The sequence below is a fragment of the Caenorhabditis briggsae genome (assembly GCF_000004555.2).
Source record: "Caenorhabditis briggsae complete genome, chrV, whole genome shotgun sequence".
NCBI lineage: Eukaryota > Metazoa > Nematoda > Chromadorea > Rhabditida > Rhabditidae > Caenorhabditis > Caenorhabditis briggsae.
In genome coordinates this window covers 9,096,548-9,117,787 of record NC_013488.2, presented here as the reverse complement: position 1 = coordinate 9,117,787, position 21,240 = coordinate 9,096,548, and the positions used below count along the sequence as shown (strand labels likewise).

The following is a 21,240-nucleotide window of genomic DNA, read 5'->3' as shown; positions in this document are numbered from 1 at the left end:
TGTCCACTTCGACCCTTTTTTCTTCTTCTCTCTTCTTGTTCCTTACTAAATACAAAACAGCGCATTTTCACTCCACTTTCAAATAGGTAAAGAATACTACTAGTTGAGTGGTAGAATGAAGAAGACTGGGTGACGGTTTTCTCGAGATGTCGCATTTTTTCCCGACTGATCGCTTGAAGAGATACACGGAATTAGGCGGTGAAAGAAACTCCTTTTTTTGAAAAGGAGACCTTCATTTTTTGTCCGTTTCACTGTCTTGTGTCCAGAGTGTTTTTCACACTGTTTTATCTTCTCTTTTCATGCCAGCTCGCAGTTTTTATGGTGGTCGTGGTTGCATTGTTTGGTTTCGTTCTTTTTTTCTACCAAAAAAACTTATACTTATTTCGACACCTAATTTTCTTTCGTCCATTCGTATGGTTATCAAATTAGTTCCATCTGTATTCCTTCGATAGTAGAAAAAGCTATCAGATACTTGCACTTTGAGCTCAAGTATCTCAATATCTGTAAGAGAAATCTGTAAATAATAGTGATATTATTTATTAGAGAATTTCCGGTATGCACCTATTTCAAAGTTGCCACCGCATTACTTATTTCGCGTTTCCCTCCATGAATAATGTCAGTATCACCGTCGATGCGTCGGCGAAAAGTATGGTCAAGTATTCGTCAATTCGGTGCGGCATAGGTAAAACGTGTCATTTCTGACGCATCCATGTTGACAGACGAACTCAACTCATCATAAATACACACAAATGGAAATGTACACCCATGGAATGTTTGGATTTCGTTTCGTTAAAGTGCGGATATATGTTTTAAATGGCTACAGTCTAAATCATTTAACAAGCTAGCTTTGCGGATTGATTTTAATCAAATTTATCAGTAATGAGGCCGAAGGGGGTCAACGACTAATGATTATTGAGTGATAACAGAGCTGTAAATCATGCACCTGAACAAAAAAGCGGTGTTCTTCCTGGCTCTTGAAAGAGGCATGTTCGAACTCAAGTGCCCCTCTGTGGCGGTCAGCTATTTTTGTGTTTGTCAATTTGCGCCACCGGAATCCTTGATTTCTCGCCCATTTCGGCCACTCAGTTGTTGCCGCCGGGCGTCTCCGACGAACATTCCTTCCGTTATTTTTCCGCCAGTGAATACACATATTCGATACTTTTTATCCATCGCGCCGATCGATGGATGTCGCCTAATCGTCTCCGGCACCTCCTCACTCGTTACTTCTTATTCCGCTCGTCATATTCTTCGGACAGTGTTGTATAGAAAAGAGTTAGGTTAGAGGACGGACGAAACGAACGCCGGACGTATTTCTCGCAAGTGGATATAGAAGAGATAAAGATTATATAAGAACGTACCTACTGGAGGAGAGGAAAACCACCACCACTGCTACTTTCCGACAGTCTCGCGGTGTTTCCTTGACCCTTTTACGCCATATCTGACGAGAATCGAACGCGGGATTGTCAAAGCTGGTCATAACGGAGGAAATAGACTACCACTCACTTTTTTCTACTTCTTCCACATTATCGCATATTCAAATAAATCTAGTCACTGAAATTCTGGATCTCTACTATGTCGTATGTATCGTTTGCTGCGAGCTACTCGCCTGGTGAAGGCAAAACAGTTCGAAATTTGAATGGTACGTTTGTTTTTATGAATTTTCGTTTTTGAGAATTTTGTTATAGTTTTCTTCTTAAAATTTGCACCGCTTCTGATAGTTAGCACACTTTTTGGAAAGCAAAACTGTTTGTGTGTATTCTTTTACCAACCCTAACCAATCCCTCGCTGTCTGATGCTTAGTATTTCCATCTCTGCTTTGTTTGGTAGTGGCGACGACGGGGGGGGGGGGGGGGGGGGGGTAAATATGCAACATTGCATTCCATCAGAGCATCCACAGGACCGTGAAGAGAGGAAAGGGCAGATTGATAGGTGGTAGTGTTGAAATATCAACACAAGGTTCAGACATTTCTCTTTCGCCATCTATTTCCTTTTTTGGTTACCGGTGGTTTTCCCTATCTCAGTGATTCATGTGTCATTTCCACTCTCGAGGAGAAAAGGCGTCTGCAGAACTGCTGCTAGATTGCAAAGTGGCACCAATAATAAACAAAGGTCCAATTTTGTTTCCCTAGGGCGTCTAATCCCCTCTTCTGTTCTCACTTGGTTCGATTTTCACTAATGATTTGAGTAACTAACTCGTTCCCGGAGCAAATTTAGTGACTCATTTTTCTGTTTCGTTGTGATAAGAATGTGTTATCAGCTGTAATAAACGTTAGGAACGCCCCCACCTCCACAACACACACACCGACATTCCTCGTTTCACCTTCTAAAAATTCAGAAACAACATTGAAATCAACTATTGTCCCAGTAATTTCTGTTTTTCCTTTTCTACATTTCTAATCACGAATTTTGTTTGTTGGAGCTCCAAAATTTCTTCTTAAAAACTAAAAACGATCAGAATCTCTCACACTTTTTTTTTCAGATGAATTATTCTTCATAACCTTGCTAAAAACACCCCCTAACATTATTTATTACAGACAAAGTAGAAGGGTACCGCAAGGAGATTGCTCCAAGTCGCGAAAACGTCGACTTCGAACACTTGCGACGAACACCGCGAGATCCTCAACCCGAGAACGATTATCAGACGACAAGTGGTTCAGCGGGTGGAGACGTCAAACCCTACCAGTACCGCGACTACCATCAACATCAAAAACACGACTATTACGGCGAAGGTGTTCACGACAGTCTAGGAGAGTCCGTAGACAACAAAGACGAAACAATGAGAAAGTACGAAATGCAAGTGAGTATATTTTCAAAAATTGCTAAACATTTTTTTTCTAAATGTGGGACATCAGTCAATAAATACACTGTAAACCTATTATGATTGGATTTCCCTTAATCCGATTTTTGTTTGTAACCGAAAATCATACTGAACCTCCATGGCAAGTATTCGCGCAAAAGTTCGTTTGTCCTAAAACCTTTTCTCTGTGAAGACATGCCTAAAAAGTTGATTTATTCGATTTCTATGAAATCGGCCGCTGCTGCACCGACTCCCACTGTGAGAAAAATATCTCAAGAGCAGGTTCGACCCTATAATTAATCATCAGATGACTCATGGACTAGAGCCCCCTTCTTAAAGCCAGTCTGACTGGCCCAGTCAGCTGTTAGCCCATACACTCTCACTCTCCGAACAAAATTAATGTTTATTATCGGTGGTCGGCGACTTTTCCCCGGTAAGGCAATGCTGTCAAAACGGGAAAAGGGCTCGCTAGTAAATATTTGTTTTTTCTTTGGTTGTATCACCGACTTTGTAGTGATATGTTGTTTGGAAGAAGTATTGCAGACAGTGAATCCATATACTTTTTTCAGGTACGAGTGCCGACGAGCGGTGCCCCACCAGTTCGTGCAGATGCCAGTGGGACCGATCAGGATGAATTCAACAACGAGACACTGTACTTTGAACGATCACGTATTAGAACTCTGCAGGACGAACGTGTGCATATCCAGAAGAAGACGTTCACAAAATGGTGCAACTCCTTTCTTAATCGGGTAAGAATGTAGATGATGATGATGATATTTTCGATTGGGTTCATTGTATGACCATAATTATTGATACGCCGAACGTTTGAAAGAGTGGACAGATAGAGCGCGGAAGATTGAGATAGTAAAGGGATCAATTAGTCGGGAAGAATTGTTTACGGGTAGAAGGAACGAAGGATAAAAGAAAGTAATGCGGACCAGAGTGACCTTGTGAATTCTCTTATCTCTAGATCAGTTTTTCTTTGCATCGCGCAAAAGAGCGAAAGGAATGTCAGGAATACGGAAAGAACACTTCGAATCGTACCAATTTGAAAATAGATCAGAGGAAAAGTGAATTATTGAAACCATTATTTTATAGGCAAGTTTGGAGATTGTGGACCTTTTCGAAGACGTCGGAGATGGAATCCTTCTCATGAAACTTCTGGAAATCATTTCTGGAGACAAACTCGGGAAACCGAATCGTGGTCGTATGCGTGTGCAAAAAGTAGAAAACCTTAACAAAGTACTTGACTTTTTGAAAAAGAAGAAAATCCAATTGGAGAACATTGGAGCCGAAGATATTCTCGACAGAAATGAACGACTAATTTTGGGTCTTATCTGGACTATTATCCTCAGATTCCAAATTGACACTATTGTTATTGAGGTGAGAAAGAGGGTGTAATCTGATGGATTGAAAGTTTGAGCTAATTTTTAGGATGAAGAAGAACGAGGAGAAAGAAAGCATGCCAAGGATGCGTTGCTTCTTTGGTGTCAGCGTAAAACAGCGGGATATCCAAATGTTCGAATCGAGAACTTCACAACAAGTTGGCGCAATGGACTCGCATTCAACGCGCTTATTCACTCACACAGACCTGATTTGGTCGATTTTAATAGACTGAATCCAAATGAGCACGTCGACAATCTCAATCACGCTTTCGATGTTGCTGAGAAGAAATTGGAAATTGCTCGTCTTCTTGATGCAGAAGACGTTGACGTCACTCGTCCAGATGAGAAGTCTATCATCACCTATGTTTCTCTGTATTACCATCATTTTGCCAAGCAAAAGACAGAGATGACTGGAGCCAGACGTATTGCCAATGTAAGTTTTCCTTCCCCGAATACATGTAAAGAAATATGGAATTTTCTAGATTGTTGGAAAACTGATGGTATCCGAAACAATGGAGGACGATTACGAACACATCGCATCCGAGCTTCTGAACTGGATCCGCATCACTATTAAAACTTTGGAATCTCGTCGTTTCCCCAACTCGCTGAATGGAATGCGCGATGAGCATGCGAAGTTCAACCAGTTCCGCACAAGTGAAAAACCACCGAAATACAAGGAGAAAGGAGAGTTGGAAGCATTGTTCTTCACAATTCAAACGAAGAGAAAGGCAATGAGCCGAAAACAGTATCAACCGCCACAAGGATTGTTCATGCACGATATCGAATCTGCTTGGGCACAGTTGGATTATGCTGAAAATGAGAGACAAGTTTCTATCATTGCCGAGCTTCAAAGACAGGAGAAGTTGGAACAACTCGCTCAGCGATTCCACAAGAAGGCTAAGTTGCGTGACAGTTGGTTAAAATCAGTTCAAGTAGTACTGGAAGAGATGGAACATGGACGCAGTGCGTCTCAAGTCGAGAAAACTTTGAAGAAACAACAAGCCATCTCTACTGATATTCTGGCTCGTGAAGACCGTTTCAAGATGCTGACCGCAATGTGCAATGAGTTATGCACTGAGAAATATCACGAATCTGAAAAGATTCGTGGAATGGAAAGAGAGATAATCGACCGTTGGACTCAGCTGCTGGCGTTGCTGGAGCAACGTAAGCGTGCTCTGATGAGTCTCAATGATTTGATGTCACTGCTTCGCGACATTGATACCCTTTCCAACGAACTGTACTCTCTTGAACCAGCTGTCAGAAATCGTGATGTTGGAAAACATCTTATCGGCGTTGAAGATCTTCTTGGAAAACACGATCTAGTTGATGCTCAAATCAATGCACATGGATCTCTTCTCTCCAAACTTTCACAAGCTGCCAATAACTACATTCGTCACAAAGAAGAACAATTTGATGTTCTCCAGAGAAAACTGGATGAGGTCACTTCTCAATACAACACTCTTGTGGAGCTATGCCGTTCACGCCGTCTCGCTTTGGAAAGAGCTCGCTCCTTGTTCCAATTCATTCAAGATCACGAGGAAGAAATGGCGTGGCTTGCAGAGAAGGAGAAACTGTGTACCACTGCTTTAAACAGCGGTGATATTTCTGCTGTTCCTCAAACAACGTTGCTCTACAAAAATGTTGAAATGGAAATGCAGACTCATTGGGCGAGAAGTAAAGGAATGATTGCTGGTGGAGAACGACTCGTTCAAAGCGGTCAATCGAAAGAGGACATTCAAAGACGACTGACTCAAATGAACCAGGGATGGGAACGTCTCCGTGTCGCTGTTGATGCTCTTGGAAACTGGCTTTCGGAGGCACGTCACGCTCAACAATACTTCCAAGATGTCAACGAAGCGGAATCCTGGATACGTGAGAAGATGCCACTTGTGAAGTCAGATGATTTGGGACGTGACGAAGGAGCTGCCGAGTCACTTTTGCAAAGACACGCTCGTCTGGAGGAAGAGATTCGTGCTTACAAGTATGTTTCTCATCAGATATTTAAAAGATAATTTCATTTGATTTTAGAAACGACATCACTCGCCTCGAAGAAATGCAAAGCCAGCTCGCTAATAGCGCGTTCCACACTGCCACGACGAGCCAATCAGTTCAGGAAACTGAAGAAGTCACTGTACCCCAAATTGAAATGGCATACAAGTACGAAGGAAACGGAATGCGTGTAGCTAAAGGAGAGGTTCTTGCTCTTCTTGAGAAGTCCACTCCTGAATGGTGGAGAGCCTTGAAACGAGATGGAACCGAAGGCTATGTACCAGCCAACTACTGCAAGGTCGTACCTGGAGAATCTGTAACAGTCACCCAAACCACGCAGAAAACTACTACTACTGTCGAAGGAAACGAAACGAAGAGCTCCGTTGTTGCCGAAAGACAACACAAAATTTCAAATGATTATCGTGAGCTCAGAAGACTTGCTGATGTGAGAAGACGTCTTCTGTCGGATAACATCAAACTTCTTCGTTTCTACCGCGAGTGTGATGATTTTGAGCGATGGGCAAAGAAATCGAAGTGTCGTTGGCTGATGAACCATCACCGGAACATGTCACTGCTTTCCGTCGCAAGTTCGATAAGCTGGAAGCTGATATGAAAACCAACGGAGGAACTCAATTGAAGCATATCAACGACATCGCAAACGACCTGATTTCCGAAGGCCATGGTCAATCAAGGCAAATCGAAAATCGTCAGCATAAAATCAACGCGATGTGGGAGAACTTGGAGCGCCTCAGAAAACAACGGGCCGTCCGCTTGGAAGCTACCGAACGTGTTGCTGACTTCGATACAACTTGTGAAAGTGCACGTGAATGGATGCTTGGAAAGTTCGAACAACTCGATCGTAATCCAAACGATGTGAAAAGCCTTCAAAACTTGGAACGTGACCTAAAACCACTTGAGGATAAGATTGCTGCCTTGGAGAAATTGGCTGCTGCTGTGAAGAAAGATCATCCAGAAGAAGCTGCTGCTATTGAGAGAAAGATCGCTGAGCTGAGAACTCTCCATGCTGATCTTTTGAGACGTGCACAAGAGAAGATGTTACTTGCTGAGCAATCCCAAGGAAAGGAGATGTTCGAATCAGCTCTTCGGGACATGATGAGCTGGATCGAGAAAACCAGGAAGGGAATGATGGAGGATGTACATCCAGTTGATGTTGCCGAAGCTGAGGAACTTCTCAAGAAGCATTATGAACTCGGAGAGCAAATCAAGGATAAGAAATACGAGGTTGAGTACTGCCAAGAGCTCGGACGTCGTCTTCTGGAGCGTAGCCCACGTATGCCAAAAGTCGAAGAACAATTGCAAGCATTGGTTTCTGAGATGGCTGCTCTTCGTGATCTCTACAGAAGACGTGATACTATTCTGAAGCAACAACTTGATCTTCAACTTTTCAATCGCGAATCTGAACGTATCGATGCTGCTACTAAAGGACACGAAGCATTCCTTGAGTTCGATAACCTCGGAGACTCTGTCGAATCTGTTGAAAACTTGCTCAAAAGACATCGTGATTTGGAAGCAAAACTCGATGCTCAAGAAGCTAGACTCGAGGCATTCTCTCGTACCGCAGACGATATGATCAAGGCTCAACACGCTGATTCTGCCTACATAGAACAAAGAAGACGAGATGTTCTTGCTAGAAGAGAAGCTGTCCGACGTGCCGCCGCTCAACGAAAGAAGCAATTAGAAGCTTCTCTGGAATATCAGGAGATGCGTCGTGAAGCTGATGAGGTTATGGGATGGATGCACGAGAAAGCTAAATTGGTGGCCAGTGGAGATGATGCTGCACTCGCTCCATCTGCTATTCCTCATCGCCTCTTGAAACATGAGGCTTTCGAAGCTGAAATCATCGCTAATGAATCTAGAATTCAGCAGATCAACAGAGAAGGAGACAATTTGGTTGGCAAAAATCACTACGAATCACCAAACGTTGAGAAAGTTGTTCGCCAAGTCAATGCTCAGTGGGGAGACTTGAAAAAGCAAGTTTACAACAAAGGACAACGACTTCGTCAGGCTGCGGATCAGAAAGGACTTGATCGAATTCTTGAAGATGCTCACGCTAAACTCGACGAAATGGAGTCTGCATTGAACTCGAAAGACCAGGGGCTCGATCTCAGATCCGTCAAGGATTTGTTGCAAAAACACACAGTTCTCGAACAAGAAATGGGACTTTATGGTAACAAGGTAAGCACTGTTTTCCACAAGTTTTTATAACATTTCTTCTTGCAGCTCGCTGATATCGAAAACCGCGGAAAAAAGATGGCCGTTGAAGGACATTATGACGCTGACAAGATTCATATGACCGTCGGAGATCTTCTCAAACGTTACGCTGCTATGAAAGGACCAGCCCAACGCAGAAAGGGCGATCTCGACGAGTCTCGTCTCTGGCATCAACTTGTTTTCGATGTTGATTGTGAATTGCAATGGATTGCTGAGAAGAAACCAATCGCTTCATCTCAAGACTGTGGTCGCACTTTGACTGAAGCTCTGAACATGGTCAAGAAGCAAGAACAACTTGAAGCCGAAGTCAATCAACATGGAGGACAAATCGACAAAGTTCTTGGACAAGCGTCAAAGCTCGTCAAACGACATCACCCAGCATCTTCTCAAATCAAAGCAAAGAGCGGTGAACTTGAATCAGCATGGAGTGAACTCAGACGTCTTCTCCGATCCAGACGCGCTATCGTGGACTGGGGAGTCAAAGAACAACAATACTTGTTCGATGCTGCTGAAGTTGAGTCATGGATGAACGAAAAGAGGAATGCTCTCGCATCTGAAGACTATGGAAACGATGAGGATGCTGCACGAAAGTTGTTGGCAAAGCATAGAGCACTCTGTGAGGATATGACTACCTACCGACAATGGCTTGAAAAACTCGATGTCAAGTGTTCCGAGCTTGTTCAATCCGATCGTCCACATGTGGATCGCTTCCAGAAGAGACAAGATGAACTGGTGCACGAGTTCGATTCTTTGAGCAAACTAGCTGAGGATAGAAGAAACGCTCTGGAAGATGCAGTATGTCTTTATGAATACATGAGAGAATCTGCTGATTTGGAACAATGGATTGGAGAGCAATTGCAAACTGCTTTATGTGAAGACTTTGCCGAAGATTATGAGCACTTGAAGGAGTTGCAATCGAAGTTCGATGAATTCAAGCAGAGCGTAAAGACTGGAAGTGAAAGATTCACATCATGTGAAACAGCTGCCAACACGATTCTCCGACGCAATCCACCATTCGCAAGAGATGTTGTGAAGAAGCAGGAGAAGCTCAGATCGGCTTGGAATCTTCTTTGTGAGTACATTGAAACTCGAACCGCCAAACTTGCTGTTGCTGAAGAGCTTCATCGCTTCCACCGTGATGTTGATGAGTTCGAACAATGGATGGCTGATAAGATGGCGAACATGCCACGAGATCTCGGAAGAGATGTTAAACATGTTCATTCTCTGTGGCAGCAACACGAAGCTCTCGATAAGGAAACTCATAATGCTCAACCAAGACTCACCAAACTCGTCGAGGAGGCCGAAAGATTGAAGAAGGCTTACCCAGGAGGAAATGCTGAACAGATTGGTGGAAGACAACAAACTTTGGTGGAAGAATGGGAAGAGTTGAGAAATGCTACAGACGACAGAAAAGACATGCTTCGAGCCGCTTTCGATCTTCATACCTTCAACGGAAAAGTCAGAGATTTGCTTGCTTGGACCGATTTGACTATAAGTGATATCCAATCTGATCTCCAAATCAATGATCTTCAACAAGCTGAATGGCTTCAAACCGAACATTCAAGGTGAGCATTGCATTTTAATTATCATAATTTGTTTACTAAATGTTTTCAGATTGAGCCATGAGATGGACGCCAGAGAGCCAGAATTCACCAGACTTGTGAGTGATGGCGAGAAAATGGTCAATGCACAGCACTATGCTACGGAGGAGATCAAGAACAAGACCAGACTGCTGAAAACTGCTTTGGAACGACTGAGAAGTGAATGGACGTTGAGAAACGGATATCTCTCACAAGCAGTTCAATGGCATGCCTTCCAAAGAGAAGCCAAACAGATTATTGCTTCGATTGGATCCAAGAGAACAACTCTTCGCAGCTTAGCTGTTGGTGGATCTGTCGCTGATGTTGAAAGCCAGAAGAAGAGACTTGACACTTTCGAAAAGGCACTTTCCACTCTTGATGAACGAACAGCAACCTTGGATCATACTGCTAATGAACTTGTGAAGTCTCGTCACATGGAATCTAAGAACATCGCAATGTGGCAATCTAAAGTTCATGAGGAGCTTAAACTTCTTCGCGAAGACATTGAGGCTAGACATGTTATGCTGAAAGATGCATTCGCTCTGGCATCCTTCGGAAGTGACGTTGCCCAAATTGAAGCATGGATCGACGAGAAAACCAACGGAATTCGCAAGGCTCGTGATCAATCCAGTGAAAGCATTTCGATTGAAGAGAAGATGAAGAGACTCCAGACCCACCAGGCTCTGGAAGCCGAAGTTGCAGCTAACAAAACGATTGTCGACCAGATTCTCCACCGTGGTCAACAACTGAAAAGTCTTCATCGCAATTCAAAGATTGGTGACACTTGCAACGAACTCAATGTGAAATGGAGCCAGCTCGCTGGAGCATGTGACGATCAGTCCAGAGCTCTTGAAGAGGCTAGAGATTTACTTCGATTCAAGCAACTTGTGGAGAACGTCCTTACATGGATCAATGAGAAAGAAGTCCTAGTTTCGACTGCCGACATGGGAAGAGACATGGAACATTGTCGCATGTTGCTTGAACGTTTGGATGGAACTCGCTCTGATTCGACTGTTGATGAGCAGACTCTTGATGAAATTAACCGTCTCGGTGAGAAACTTGTGAAGCAAGGTAGAACCAGTCGGGATCAAGTGCAGAAGGAACAACAACGTCTGAACGAGAAGTGAGTGAAATATATATTCCTGTATAGTTTCAATAATTCTGTAATCCAATTCATAGATCTGTAGGTAACCAGACATAATCTACTCTAAATCCCTACAACCGATGAAAATGTCTTTTTTTACAGATGGCGTCTCCTGTTAGGACAATTGTCTCACTATCGTACTGAACTTGTGGCTGCCATGGAAGTGCACACTTTCAATCGTGACGTGGAAGATACCGATGAACGCATTCACGAAAAGATCGCTGCGATGAAGAGTGATGATTTTGGAAAAGATTTTGCCAGGTATAACGCTTTGGAAATTTTAGTCATTAACCTCTTTGTATTTCAGCGTTGAACTTCTAGTTCGTAAGCAGTCCGCTTTGGAAAGAGACATGAGTGCTATTCATCAAAAACTGATTTCTCATGATAAGGATGCACAAAAAATTCTTGAAAAGAGACCACCACTGAAAGAGTCGATTCTGGATTCGTTGAAGAAGTTAGAGGAGAGTTGGAAAAAACTATCTGAAGCTGCTGAATTGAGAAACGATAAGTTGAATCGTTCTTTCAAGCTTTACAAATACCTGGATGATGTGAAGAAAACGGAACAGTGGGCCAATCAGGTCAGAAATAAGATGACATCACACCAGACTCCAAAGGACAGCAGCGGTGCTCGCAAACTTCTGGAACAACATCACGAACGAAAGGCCGAGATTGATGGAAGAGCTGATGAACTTCGCCAATTGCATGAAGAAGGACAGGCTCTCAATCAAGAACAGCCTGAACACAAGGCTGAAGTTCAAAGAGCTCACAAACGCGTACAAAACTCTGAGCATCAACTGCGCCAGACCTGGGAAAGTGAGAAAGGAACACTTCAAAAACTTCTGGAATGGATGTTGTGGTGCGATGAAGCCGTTCAATGCGAACAGTGGCTTGCTGATAAGGAAAATCAAGTCTCTCGCGGAGAGCTCGGTGATACTTCTGATGCTGTTGAGATGCTCATCAAGGGACATTCGGCTTTTGAAGAAACTGTTCGTAAACAGAGTGAAAAGATCGACGTGCTTGTTAAGAATGCTGATGCACTCGTCTCTGGAGGTAACAACTACCGTGCTGATATTATAACTCGCAAGGATGAGGTTACTGCTAGACATGATCTTCTTCTGAAGAGCATGAGTAAACGAAAGGATATGCTGGAGGATTCGAAGAGATATCACGAATTCATTCGACATTGTGGAGAGCTTATAATCTGGATCACAGCCAAGCTTCAACTTGCCTACGATGAGAGTTTCTTGGATCATACTAACCTGCGATCGAAGCTTCAGAAGCATATGGCTTTTGATTCCGAGCTTGTTGAGAACGAGAAGCGTTTGTCGAATGTTGAGAGACAAGGAGAAGAACTGGTTGCTGACAATCACTTCATGAGCGAACAAGTAAAAGCTCAACTCGTCGAATTGCGTTCTGGATGGGATGAGCTCAGAACCAAATCAGCGCTCAAAACTCAACGTCTTCGTGAAGCATTTGAACTTCACTCTCTTCAACGGAAGGTAGAGGATCTTGAAAAATGGCTTGACAAGGTGGAGGGAGAGCTCGCTTCCGAAGATCATGGTCGTGATATGCTTTCTACCGAACTCCTCATCAAAAAACTTGACACTCTACAAACTGAAATCGCTGGACGTTCTGATGCTGTTGTCGAGATGATGAAGAAAGCTCGCGAATTGCGAGTTCAAGGATCAGCCGCTGCGGATGACTGCCTCAAACAAGCAGAACAAGTAGAGGCACGTTACTCTGGACTCGATGAACCAGTGCAGATTCGTAGAGAGAATCTTGTTGATGCTCAAGCCTTCTTCGAATGGGTGAAAGCAGCGGAAGAGGATCTCGAATGGCTTTCGGATAAGATGCCGTTGGCTAGCAGTGGAGAATCTGGAGACTCGTTGCAAAGCGCTCTTTCACTACAGAAAAAGCATGCTGCATTGGAGAAGGTAAAATCTGGTTAAAATAAAAAATATCATCTAAAGATTTCTTTTACAGGAACTAGAAACTCGTCAATCTGCTATGGACGATACTGAGAAACGCGGAAAGGACATGATTCGTCAACGTCATTTCGCTTCTGGACACATCCAAAAGATTCTTGACAGACTTTCAACTGCCATGCTCACACTGAAGGAAAGCTGTGGATTGAGACGTGATCTTCTTCAAGAAGCTATTGATGCTCATGAATACTACACCGAAGAAACTGAAGCTGAACAATGGCTCCGTGAACAGATGCCACTTGCAATGAGTCAGGAGATGGGAAGAGACCAAGCTGGAGCAGAAAGCCATTTGAGAAGATTGACAGTACTGGATAAGGAAGTCGAGCTCTTCAAAAACGAGATCGATCGTCTGAAGAAACGAGCTGACGGTCTACTTGCAAGAGAACATCATGACGCCATGTCGATTGCTGCTAAGCAACGCAAGTTGGAGGCCTTGTTTGGAGATCTCTGCAGAGAATGTGCTAGAAGAAGAACTCAAATCGTGGATGCTTCCAAGTATCACAAATTCGTCCGCCAAGCCGACGATTTATCAGACTGGCTTCGTGAAAAGGAAAGAACTGCTTCTGCTGAAGACTATGGTCAAGATCTTGAAGATTGTCAACAAATCATCGAGCAATTTGAATCAACTGTTCGCGAATTGGCTGCAGCCGGAGAACGTGTTGCTCTTGTCCAACGTTCCCAAGAAGATCTTCTCCGTAGTGGACACCCATATGGTGCATCTATTACCGCCAAGGGAGCTGATGTTCAGAGACTCTGGACACACGTGAATGAAGTTGCCAACGAGAGAAAACAAGCGCTGAATGGAGCTCGTCAAGTTCATCGTTTTGATCAGGAGGCTGACCAAACATTGAATTGGCTTCAAGACAAGGAAGCAACCGGAGTCGCAATGGAACAAGAAGATCTTTCTAGAGCAGATCTTGCTTCTGTGAAGGCTCAATTGCAAAGACACGATGAGTTCATGCACGGAATGAAGGCTGTCGAGAAACAAGTTGCTGAATTGTGCCATGAAGCAGAAAGGTTGTGGAACTCATTCCCAGACACTAGACATCATCTGGAAGTTCGAAGATTGGATATGGAAGAACAGCTCAAAGATATTCTGGAGGCAGCAAAGAAACATTTGGAGAGACTTCGCCATATGCAGAGCTTGCAATCGTACTTCCAGGAATACAGAGAGATGATGCAATGGATGAAGAATATGCAAACAACGATGACGTCGGAGCAGTTGCCACGTGATGTTGCTTCCTGTGAATCACTGGTTCGCCGTCACGATGAGTACAATCTCGAAATGCAAGGTCGAAAACCGTTTGTGGATGACTTCGCCCGTCAAGGAAGACGAATGATCCAATCCAGCCATGTTTTGTCTCAAGAGATTCAAGAGAAGGTCGAAGTTCTCGAAAAATCGTGGGAGATGCTTTGTGAGATCTGGAAAGATCGTGCGGAGTTGTATGAAGAAAACATGGATGTGCAGAAATGGAAGCAGAATGCCGAGCAACTCGACTCCTGGCTTGAAGAACGTGCTGGACTTCTTGGAGATGACTGGAGAATGGTGGATTCCGTTGAAATGGCTGAAAGTCATCTTCGTGATTTCGACGATTTCCTCGTGACTCTTGAAGCTCAAAACGAAAAATGCGAAATGGTGAAGCGTTTGACGCTCGTGGAGCAGAACTTCAGCCGTCTGAGAAGCAAGGAAATCGATCGTGCTAAAATCGCTGAAGAAGATCAAAAGAGAAGAGACACTATCAAGATTGTCGAAAAAGGAAACATCTTGGCTAACCGCAGACAAGAAAGAGAAAGAAGAAAGACTCAAGAAATTTCACTTCTCCGACCATCTCCTTCTGGAGAAGAATTCTCTACTCACACCATGCCACGTAAGGAACGAAAGGACAGAGCGAAGACTACTGCTGATTTAGGTAAAACAATTTAATTAGTATAATGTTCATAATAATGATTTTTCAGCTCCTGGTTCCATTCAAATCGGTGATATCCTTGCTACTTCATCCACTGTTGCTCCTCTCCAATCTGGGGTAGAGATGACAAAAACTCCATCCTTTACCACTCGCCGCCCACAATCCATCCGCAAAGGAAGCCGTTGGGAAGACATGGGAGCTATTGACATGAAAGGATTCTTCGATCGTAAGCAATGTCAGCAAAGTGGCGGTAAACGTGCAACGATCCGCTCCTGGAAGAACTACTATGGAATTCTCTGTGGACAGCTTTTGTGCTTCTTCAAGGACGAACAGCAGTTCATAGAAAACGTGGCTGCTGCTCCGCCTGTCTACATCTACGGAGCCCAATGTGAACAGTATCCAGAGTACGCAAAGCGTAAGAATGCTTTCCGTCTTCTCATTCAAGACGGATCCGAATTCATGTTCTCGTGCCCAGACGAGCGTCAGATGTTGGAATGGGTTGCCAAGATCAAATTCCACGCTCACTTGACTCCAAGCAATCAACTCAAGTCGTATTCGTACAATGGTATGTTTTTTATTTCAATCAGGGGACTAACTATCTTTTTTCTTCTTTAATTTCTTCTCGGTTAAGCATGCCTATTTTCTTTTTAGATGACCTACTCCAAACTACTGGCACTGAACAACTCCCAATGGTTGCACCAAGAAGAAACGTCGGAGGACATGACGTTGCGAATCGTCTCTCCCATGCCAGCTCAGCATTCACAGGAGTTGACGATATCGAACAGCACGAACTTGACTACTCTAGTTGGTTTTCCTTTTTTCGGGAATTTTAGAAATTTTATTCAGCTCATTCTTCCCCTCGTTTCCTTTAGTTCCTTGGATATCTTTTTCAGATGATTTAATGCTTTCAGCTCTGCTTCGCTTTTTAATCCTATGTTTTTTCTGCTTCAGGGGGGTGTACTTCGTTACCACGCGGCAAGCACCATGGGCAAATCACAATCCGTGATTGTGCTACCTTGCCTCGCGGATTTGGGTCAGAGGTAGTGGAACAGCAGCCAACTGCATTTTTCCCTCCATCTGGTCCTCTGCTTGCAACCCCGTCGGTACTGACTATGTCATCCTCGTCGATGACAGCAACCGTGGTACCAACTGTAGTGGCTCGGAAGATTGGAGTGGTTCGAAGAACTAGTCGACGACAATCTGTCTACGCCGAAAGTATTTATGGAGAAGTAGAACAAGCCATTGCAGAGGCCAACAGAGTTTCTATTCATGCCCCGAACGGTTAGTTGGTGGCACTCTGTCTTCACCAACTCATCTGCACAATCTTCGCGAAACTATCGACACTCCACAACGGACTAATAAAACATGTTTTCTCGTTTCTGCATGCTAGATGTTTATTATTCTTTAACAGCGTCTCAAATCTTTTAATTTGTCTTCTCCACTCTTCTTTGAAGTTCGGTGGACTAGTATTCTTCAAGAATTATCTAACCTTGCCATTTACTAAATCTTCCGTAGTCACATAATTCTTCTGAACACTTCTTGTTTCACTTCACTAAATCTAACTTCAATACTTTGTTTTCAGGAGATCATGCTGAACTCCGTCACACCATTCAAGCCCACCCAGGAAGTTCTGGATACACGGTGAGTGATTTTAGCAGTTATTGGCAACCATCTGTTTTTTTTTAGGAAACCCTAATGTACAAAGAGCACACCTCATCCAGCTACCAACCAATGGAAAGATCAATGTCCCCACGAAGCACACAAAACGGAGAGTTCATCACTTGGGTTGAGAGCAATCAACATAACCAGTCAATGAATACTCCAGATGGCCGATCTACGTCAGCCAGTGTGGTCTCCACACCTTCCAATTATGATGATAATGATTCCATCAAGTCGTCATCAAGTAAGAATTTTCTATATTTTCCCCCAGTTAATATTGTTAATGTTTGCAGAACGAAAAGGATTCGGTTCGCTTTTCAAGCGTGGATCCAAAGTTTCAAAATAGATACCTCACCAGCTGATCTTCAAATCTTCTGTAGACGACGATTGAGAAGCAGTCTAATTCGTTTTTTTAAAGTAATAATTTATTTCATTGTTAGCTATACCCGCCTTCTTTTGTTTCTGTTTTTATTTGTACTGTTTATTATCCCAACCCATCATCATCCCGTCCAAAAACTCCATAGTATTATTATTTTTCGCCCCTAGAAATATTCTCTCCCTCCTCAATCCAGTTTTTAATTGAATTCCAAATCTAATTTTATTTATTTATTATGCTCCCTTCCCTTCCCTCTTTCACATTTTTTCCTTTTTTAATTGCTAACTTCCGATTTAGAAAAGGATGATGAGAAGCCCGAACTCGGATTCCTCACTTCTAAATTATGCGAATTCAATCTCCCCACCTACTTCACTTTGAAATCGTGACGACTTCTTTTTTGTATGTGCTAAATGGCCTTAGCGATGCTCATAAAACGTGTATTTTATGATTGTTCAATGTTTTATATGTGTCGCAATATAAAATGAGACTCTGACAATTGTTAGCCGGCAGGTCAACGAAAGTATTTTTCCATCCATCGTGAGAGCGCAGACAGCCAGACGTTTTTTGCCAAGCATAACGGGGCGCCCCGTTTTTTGTCTACTTGTTCACATTTTCGGCCTAAAATTTAAGTCTCGAACGGATTCTGGAACGATTTCTCTACAAATTTTTAAAATCAAGTTCCTCCTGATTTCCCCTTTCCGAAAAAATCAAAAAAAAATTCTGAGAATTCCCATAGAAACAAAAGTTTCGGAGTTCGTCTTCAAGAATTCTCTCTATTCCAATTAGATCTTCAAATCGGAACTTTCTCATACTTCCTCATATTTAAGCTGATCTTCGAAGTTCAGACCGTTCCACAGCTCGTCCGAATGTCATCACTTCAATATGCTTACGAACAGCAACAATTGGATTTTCTTCACATCTGCAGTATGGGTGATGAAACTAGAGTCAGAGATGCGCTGCTCAGTGGAAGAGTTGACATAAATTATCGGCACAAGTCGAATGGCTGGTGAGTTGTTGAATTTTGGACAATCTGCCTCATAGTCAGACCCATAGACTATGGACCATAGTACGATTTTTCGTTATTATTTATCCCCGCCAGTTGCTGACCACCGCTGTTATGAAATATGAGACGCCTGTTGTCGCATTTTCCCCGCAAAACAATTTTTGTGAATCGCAAGTTTTTCTACTTTAAGTCTACATCTGTATTTTCTTATTTTCTAACCAGCATGGATGTCCTGAACAGCCGTTTCTTCTTTTTTGTGGAAAGTTCTCTTTCCTATCTGATAGAAGAAGACACACGAATCAGTGATAAATCCACGAAACTGATCGAATGAGAATGGACTTTGTGTAAATTGCGAGTGGCTAACGAGAGTTGTGGCATACCAACTGTCGACTCAGGAAGAAGACAATCCTAAGAGCTTTCTCGTTTTCACAGTGTATTACCCTCTAGCAGAGAGCAGTGTCTGTCGCTTTTTTCCTGCTCTCTGGGTGTGTTTTGAAGGAGTGTCAAACACTTCGGTCAGTCGGAGATGGTCACTTTGACAAGTTTTGAGTTTTTTTCCCAGAAGTGATCTCTGCCCAATTCCAGAAAGATTCTATCATGTGGGACTTTCTAGAACACATACCGTGAAACCTGTAATAGAAGGAACTATCTAAGTTAAAATACAGTAAGACCTGTATTAGCAGGGCCGGTCCTTCTATTATTCCAAAGTACCTCCGGAGAGCCCGTCTATTACAGGGGCCCTTCTATTTTTCCAGCCATATTTTCCAAAAATTTTCATCAAAATAATCGGGGAATTCTTGTTTTAAAGTCATTAAAATCTGTCAATTTTTGAGCAAAAAAGTGTTCCAACAAAATTTCTGTCAAATTTTTTTTTTAATGGTATACAAGAACTACTGTATTCAAACTTATCCTTTTTTTCTGAAAGACCCTTAAATTTTGATTCTCAGGACCGCTCTTCACTGGGCTGCAAGCCGTGGTCATTACAACGTCGCTCTGCTTCTGTTAGAAGCCGGATACGATCTGAACGCAGAAGATTCTAAACAAAGAATTCCGTACGACGTGAGTCATCTATTCTCTGTCCCTATTCATGTACAATATTCATATTCTGAATAGGTGTGCCCAGAAGACAAAGAAGAATTGCGAACAGTTCTCCAACTGGGAGAAGAGCGAGAAAATATGGTGCAGAGTGAGTTATTTTTACTTTTCGCCACCTCCTAACCCAACCAAAGTTTCAGATAGTGCTTCCCGTAGAACATCGGATGCTAGTGATCAAGCGTCACCAGGATTCATTCCAAACTATGTCCGTCATCCTCCATTCCCTTATGCCATGAAGAACTCGTTCGATAACTTTTCATCACCCCCAGCGACTTCTGGATCAAATGGATCTGGATCGCCTGGACCACTCAATTCACCAACTTATTCATACGGAAGACGGGATTCGTTCAATAAAACCCGGTTTTTGCTTGTGAGAACAAGGTGAGATCAGGAGACAGTTATTCTTTTTAATCCTATTTATTTTTACAGTGTGGAAAAAGGAAAAGAGACGTATAAACGAGTCACTCTGCCAGGAGGATCAGATGTCGAACGATTGAAGACTACGATCGAAAAAGCATGCAAAGGGAGAGCTGTAGATATGATATTCACACTTCCAGAAAACGATTTAGTAGAAACGATCGAGCAGATTCATCAGTTCAAAGATTGTCAGAAAATAGATGTGATCTTCAAGGATGCGGAAAAAGAAGCAACGCCAGAAGTGGTAAGCTTTAGAAGAGAAATGCCGGTGGCCGTGGCTGAGGGTCCCACAACGACAACTACCGTAACCTAAAAATATCGTTATTTTCCGGTTATGTTGTTTTGATTTTTGTGGGCTTCGATTGATTTTCCACTGTCAGCTCTGGTAAAAAAGCAAAAATCTCGACAAAAATTGAGAGCAGAAATCCTGAATACGAACTTTATTTTGGTAACTGTAGTTCACGTTTTGGGATCTTGGGCTACGGCCACCGGCATTTCTTTTCCATAGCTCCGATTTTTGGAACCAGATTAATAAGGAATTTTCATTTTTATCCAAATCCGTGCTTTTCTGCTCTTCAATCATCAAAAAGTTTCTCAAAAAAAAACCATATGAACTTCCCGATCATTGATAAAACAATCCAATCATGCAAACTGTTTAGCTGCCTCAGTTTCTCTATCGAAATATGTCAAATTCCCGCCAACAATTTGTATACACCCTCTCCCTCTCCTCTTTAAATTTCCTCTGCAGTTCTCTCTGTGTTCGTCAGTCGTCATTCATTTAGGTGGGTGTACTTTGTTCTTCCTCCTTCCTCAAAGCTCTCTTCTTTTCCCTTCAATACACCGCTCATGTGTCCCATGAAATTGAGAGAAAATTGAACCAAAACTAGGATGACTTTTTCGTTTTTGCCATCCCATTACGTTGAAACCCACACTTTTGGAGAACACTTCAAACAAGAAAAGGATGCCGCAGAGAAATAGAGAAAATGTTGTTCTAGCCAGCCACCGCCCGTGTTTCACTCTCCCCTTTTGCTCTGCGCTCTATGTTTATCACTTCTTGCGCACATGGTCATCTGTCTCTTCTTCAACTTCAGCGTCGTTGCTCATCCTTATTGTTGTGAATCGTCAACAAAACGAAAAAAAAATCTACACGAGTAGTTGCTACATAATGTTTTTGGAAATCGTATAAATAGAACCTTTATTAATTCAAAGAAGTGTGTATAGAAAAGAAGGTTTCTCAGAGTTCGTAACCAGATATCCATCCTTCGTTTCTGCTGAACTTTTTTCCTTGTTTTTCAAGTATTTAGTTTTGCAGTTCTCTTTTCAAACTGAGATCTTTCGTTTCGGTCAGGTGTCCCAAACTCATCTACCTCTCACCTTCTCCTTCTTCCCCACTTCATTTCATTCGTTCCTGCTCTTTTTTACCACAAGCAATCCCACACTGCGATCCGGTTTATTGCAACTGTTTCACCAGGCTCACAATCAGCATGCTTCCTTTCATGTGAATCCACATGAAACTGTATTGGCAGCTATCCTTCCTAAGATTCCTCATCTCCTTTCCTTTTTTCCTCAAACCTATTAGTTGAATCATTGTTTCAATTTCCGTTTATTCTTAACCCTATTTACGTTATCAGTGTTCACTTGATATCACTCTCTTTAAAACAAGTTGTTTAC

General features: G+C 42.7%; 2 protein-coding genes across 2 annotated transcripts; both read left to right on the top strand.

Annotated features, from left to right (window-relative positions):
* Positions 1-1,572: 1,572 nt before the first annotated feature.
* Positions 1,573-17,024, top strand: Cbr-sma-1 (the record flags this gene model as incomplete). The annotated part of the gene is made up of 19 exons (XM_045237472.1): positions 1,573-1,639; positions 2,535-2,797; positions 3,367-3,546; positions 3,896-4,180; positions 4,232-4,615; positions 4,665-6,163; positions 6,211-6,671; positions 6,707-8,367; positions 8,413-9,968; positions 10,018-11,106; positions 11,230-11,388; positions 11,435-13,061; positions 13,111-15,022; positions 15,069-15,584; positions 15,671-15,823; positions 15,971-16,300; positions 16,602-16,660; positions 16,706-16,922; positions 16,972-17,024. 19 exons carry the CDS (start codon positions 1,573-1,575, stop codon positions 17,022-17,024), a joined length of 12,471 nt encoding a protein of 4,156 aa, XP_045097783.1.
* Positions 17,025-17,920: 896 nt separating this feature from the next.
* Positions 17,921-20,687, top strand: CBG23327 (the record flags this gene model as incomplete). The annotated part of the gene is made up of 4 exons (XM_045237471.1): positions 17,921-18,060; positions 19,171-19,533; positions 19,582-19,837; positions 20,565-20,687. The coding sequence occupies 4 exons, from the start codon at positions 17,921-17,923 to the stop codon at positions 20,685-20,687; spliced, it is 882 nt and encodes a 293-aa protein (XP_045097782.1).
* Positions 20,688-21,240: the final 553 nt, after the last annotated feature.